This window comes from Mus pahari, chromosome 1, assembly GCF_900095145.1.
Source record: "Mus pahari chromosome 1, PAHARI_EIJ_v1.1, whole genome shotgun sequence".
Classification (NCBI taxonomy): domain Eukaryota; kingdom Metazoa; phylum Chordata; class Mammalia; order Rodentia; family Muridae; genus Mus; species Mus pahari.
Genome location: NC_034590.1, coordinates 118,977,174 through 118,982,578, shown reverse-complemented (window position 1 = coordinate 118,982,578; position 5,405 = coordinate 118,977,174). Strand labels below are relative to the sequence as shown.

General features: G+C 39.4%; 1 protein-coding gene across 2 annotated transcripts in view; it reads left to right on the top strand.

The window, feature by feature from the left end:
* The first annotated feature begins 481 nt into the window (after positions 1-481).
* LOC110327892 (solute carrier family 22 member 19) overlaps positions 482-5,405 on the top strand; it is a 38,898-nt gene continuing 33,974 nt past the window's right edge. For both annotated transcript variants that reach the window (XM_029531155.1, XM_021207159.2), the window contains exons 1-2: positions 482-1,020; positions 2,078-2,181. In XM_029531155.1, coding sequence (XP_029387015.1) covers positions 619-1,020; positions 2,078-2,181 — 506 coding nt within the window. In that variant the 5' untranslated portion in view covers positions 482-618. The remainder of the gene's footprint in view (positions 1,021-2,077; positions 2,182-5,405) is intronic.

The following is a 5,405-nucleotide window of genomic DNA, read 5'->3' as shown; positions in this document are numbered from 1 at the left end:
TACTGTCTTACTTTTTAAGCCAAATACAAACAATCCATAGTTTGTCCACTCACTGACAAAAATTGGACTCTTGGATTCGTCTAACCTCTTCCTTTTCTGATTTATGTTTGGTCTTATGTCGATAATAGTGTTGAATGTTAATGACTTAAATATGTTAGTTATAGGACAGAGATTGCCAAAATGAATTTAAGTAAATAAGATTCCACTACAAACTCTTAACAAGCACATAAGAAAAATGAAAGCCACTTCTCTTTGGATTGTGAAAACTACATGTTCTGTTAAGGACTGCTTAAAACATAGTAAGTTAACTCTTGACTATTTTCAGAGAATTTGCAGATCAATGTCCACAGATGATCATGAGGCTATGCACTGACAAACTTTCTCACAAGGTAAATCTTTAACAGATTCAATTACAGAAAACCAATCATCAGACTACTCCTCTTGGTAACTCTCAGGCAGTCAGCTCCTTACCTAACACCTACTTAGAAGAGGGACCCATTAAGAACAGCTCTGGATCAACCCTATTTAGTGTCTTAGGAGAGAGAGAGAGAGAGAGAGAGAGAGAGAGAGAGAGAGAGAGAGAGAGAGAGAGAGAGAGAGAGAGAGAGATTGCCCTAGATGGCCTTTCAGGACCTTATAATTCAAATTGGCAGCCTGGGGAGGTTCCAGATTCTTCACATGATACTTGTATTGATCTGCCATGCCCTGGTGACTCCTCACACTCTTTTGGAGAACTTCACTGCAGCCATTCCTAGTCATCGCTGCTGGGTCCCCATCCTCGATAATAACACTGTGTCTGATAATGACAGTAGGATCCTGAGCCAAGATGACCTCTTGAGGATCTCCNTCCCACTGGACTCCAACCTGAGGCCAGAGAAATGTCGTCGCTATATTCAACCACAGTGGCATCTCCTTCATCTGAATGGCACCTTCCTCACTGTAACAGAGCCAGACACAGAGCCCTGTGTGGATGGCTGGGTGTATGACCAAAGTACCTTTCTCTCCACCACAGTGACCCAGGTCAGTCGATTCCTTTCCCCATCAAGACTTTATGATAGGATCTTCCCAATTGCCTAAACAGAGCATATATTGTGAGAATAGCCTTTATATTTTTTAGCAAGTAGAGTTATTTCTCCATTTACTATGATGCATCTAGTAATTTTTTTGAAAATTTGATTAAGATAAATTAAGATACGAATTTATTCCCCTTGTCTTTTTCATTATAGGGATGGCCATTCTTTAGGAAACAACTTTTGTGCCAAGTCAGTTAAAGCAAATAATTCATATGCTGTCTCATAAGCATTATGACAAGTCAGTATCATTGAGTTTTAATTTCAATTTTTAAATATTTGGAAGACCATACTAAACTACAGTGTCTGGGTAGGAATGTGGTTCAGTGCTATAGTGATCATGTATCATGGGTTAGGTTGAAAATCCAAATCTTACCACTACCCAAAAAACAAAAAGGACACTATGTATTACCTTCTTTTATGACTAGAATGTGACTAACAGTTAGCATACTTCCCCAAGCATTAAAAACCCTAGGTTCCATCACCAATATTGTCACAAAACACAAACCTAAAGTAGTCATAGCAGATTTTCTCTGACACAAAAGATTCTTCAGTGGTCTCAAATTGCTGCATGATATGGCCATATTTGAGAACTTATTTTTTGTTTTGGAGTGTGTGTGGTTTGATTTGGGTTTTTTGGGGGTTTTTTTTGAGACATGGTTTCTATGTGTAGTTCTGGCTGTTCTAGAACTCACTCTATAGACCAAGCTGGCCTCAAACTCAGAAATCTGCCTGCCTCTGACCCCCCAAGTGCTAGAATTAAAGGCGTGTGCTGCCACCTCCCTGCCATTAGAGAATTTTTTAGTAAAGGTTTAAAATCACTAATATAACTTACAGAATTACAGGAAGAGTCCTGGAAACAGGTTCATTTAAGCTGAGACTGGATGATAGAAATCAAATGATGATGAAGCTAGAGAGGAAGATGGGGGCTGGTACAGTGGAAATGGAAGCTAGTGTTGAATAAAATGAACAAATTTCACTGCCGTGCTGATTTTCTTCTCTTCCAGTGGGACCTGGTGTGTGGATCTCAGGCACTGAATTCAGTGGCAAAATTTATACACATGACTGGTATCTTTATAGGACATATCATGGGTGGCCATTTATCAGACAGGTAAGTATCTGTGCTTTACAGCTCTCTCTATATGAGGATTTTCATCATCTAATTTGTTTATTCATTAAGAAGTATTCATTGGAAATTATATTCTTGTATGTCTACCTTTGAGCCTAGAGATCACTGAACACAAATGGAAATGTTAAGTATTTAAAAGTCCACGTACTGTGTTTTACATGTTTAAACTGTACTGTGGGCACAGAGGTAGCTATTCAAGATGTGGTTTAGAGAAGTTAAACCACAGGACATAGAAAGATATGAAGAGTTCACTATGGGGATGAAGCAAATGTGTTTTACCATGTAGAATTCACCCTATTTGAATATTTTAGTGAAATACTTATATTTCACTAGTTATGTAAAATATTATAACTCTTGATCTGGGTCACTAGGCCCCATGCTTCTCAGATATTGCCTTAACAAGTCATAGTGACAAGAGAATAGAAGGAAAAAAAAAACAGTTTTAACTGCTCAAGCACGACAGTGGGATGTCCTTTGATACCTGTGGCATGTGGGGCAAGGTGCAATGGGTGTGCTGGGAAGACATGCCTGTTGTTTTTATTTTTTCTTCTGCCAAAGTAGTTTTTTTTCCTTTAATTGAAAAGAATTTTTCATACACGATATTTTGATCATTTCGCCTTTCCCTAACTTCTCCAGATATTCCTTGCCTATCCACCTTTATGTTGTTTTTCTTAAAACAAACAAGAATACAAAATAAAAAAAGGAACACAAACAAAAATTAAAAAGCACAGAAGATGGAAATAAAATAAACAAGCAAAAGACCAATGAGACCAAAAGAATGCCCAAGCAAAGCAAAATGAAGTAAAAAGTTGTTTGTTTCTTTGTTTCTTTTTTAAATACCATTAAGTTCATTTTGTGCTAGGCAACTATTCGTAGGCATGGAACCAACTCTGTAGTTCCGTTAATATATTTGATGAGACTCCATTGGTGAAAACCTATTTTTTCCTTGCCAGTGGGTATAAATTGCAGTAAGCATCTTGATTAGGGGTAGGAGCCTGTGTCCACTTGCCTCTCTTAGTACTTGAATTTATGCAGGTGTTGTGCATTCTGACAGTCTCTGTGAGTTTATATGTACATCAATCCTGTTGTGTCTGGAAGACAGTTTCCTTAAAGTCATCCCTACCCTCTGGATCTTACTATCTCTCCATCCCCTTCCACGTAGTTCCTTGATCCATGAGGGTAGGGATCTGATGAAAACATCCCATTTAGGAATGAGGGCTCCAAAGCGTCTCACTCTGCTTATTGTCCAGTTGTGGATCTGGTATTAATTCCTATCTATTGGCTAAGCAAGGCACTGATCTATGGGTTTCACAACATGTGTGTAGGCATCATTTCATTGCTATGCTCCTTTTGTAGGATAGTAGTAGGTATTCCCCTGTGACCTACCTAGTGTTGGGTATTGGTCCACTTTACTAGTCTTAGATATGAGTTCCACTTCATGGAGTGGGCCTTACACCCACTCAGAAAGTAGCTGGTTACTCCCTTAATCTTTGTGCCACTGCTGTACCAGCACATCCTGCAGGCATGTCCCTGTCAGAGATTATAGGGATTGGAGCTCAGAGCTATTGATGATGACCTCTCTCCTTGGGTAGCATACGGAGAACCTTCTAATGCCCTGAACGCTAATCCTTAGGAATGAGCCTTCTAGTTAGACACCAGTTTGACTTCTCCATGTTCACTGATACATGCAAGTGTAGTCTTCAGAAATGGGGAAGAGTAATTAATAACCTGGACAACATAGGAAACCTCTCCTAGCCTGGACATGGACAACATTGACAGACTGATAGCTCTTTCTCGATTCTTTCTCAATTCTGTGTTGTTGGGGAGCTTCCATGAGGCCCCTTTGCTAACAACTCAACAAAATGTAACCCATTCTTGGCAGTCGAGATTTTCCTGGTGGCATGAGCTCTCTAGTTTGAACATTGTCTCCCTATTATTTGATAACTCCATCTAGATTCTTTTCACATATGTATGTGTTTTAGGGGACTTTTACAGTAGTAGGGTTACATATGTGTTTTTAAATGTCCTGTAGTGTTGCTTCTCTTTCCCCTAGTCCCACCTTTACCTTTCTCTTTTATAACCTTCTCTATTTAATCCTCTTATTACAGTTTTCCCTTTGTCTCTCCATAACAGTATATTCTATTTCCCTTCTTTGGACATGTTCTCTTCCTCCGCAGACCTTACTATGTGCTCTGTGGATATTGAAAGCATTTGGAAAGCTTGAAAACTAACATCCACATTGTGGTGATTTGAATAAGAATGCCCCCAATAGACTCATAGGTATGAATGCTTGTTCACCTTGTTGGAGTAGGTGTGGCACTGTTGGAGGAAGTGTGTCACTGAAGATGGACATTGAGGTTTCAACTACTCAGGCCAGGCCCCACTCTTCCTGCTACCTGCCAAACCAGGTGTAGAATGCTCAGCTACCTCTCCAGTACCATGTCTGCCTGTGTGCTGCCAGACTTCCCACCGTGATGATAATGGACTAAACCTCTGAACCTGTAAGCCAGCTTCAATGAGAGATTTCCTTTATAAGAGTTATTATTGTCATGATGATTCTTCACAGCAACAGAACATTAACTAAGGCACACATTAAAAGAAAACATACACTATTTATCTGTTTAGGCCTTGGTTACTTTACTCTGGGTGATTTTTTTTCTGGCTCCATCCATTTACCTATGAATTTCATAATTTCATTTTTCTTAACAGCTAAATAATATTTCATCACATAAATGTATCATGTTATCTATTCAGCTGATGGGCATCTATGCTGTTTCCAATTTTTAGCTATTATGCATAGCCCAAATGAACATGGATAAGCAAGCATCTCTGTAGTCGGATATAGTGCTTTGGGTACACCTAGATCTTGTGGTCACTTCCTGATGAGCCACCACACTGATTTCCGTAGGAGCTGTGCACGGTTTCGGTTTCACTGCAATGAGTGAGTATCTCCCTCACTCCACATCCTCACCAGCATGTGCTGCCAATTGTTTTATTGCTCCTAGCCATTCTGACTGGCATAAGATGAAATTTCAAAGTAATTTTTGATTTGCACTTCTCTGGTGGCTAAGGATGTTGAACTTTTGTTTTGTTTTGTTTTGTTTCTTACCCGTATATGTTTTATATCTTAAGAACTCTCAGCTTGAAGGGGTCTACAACCCTGTAGGTGGAACAACAATATGAACTAACCAGTACCCCCAGAGCTC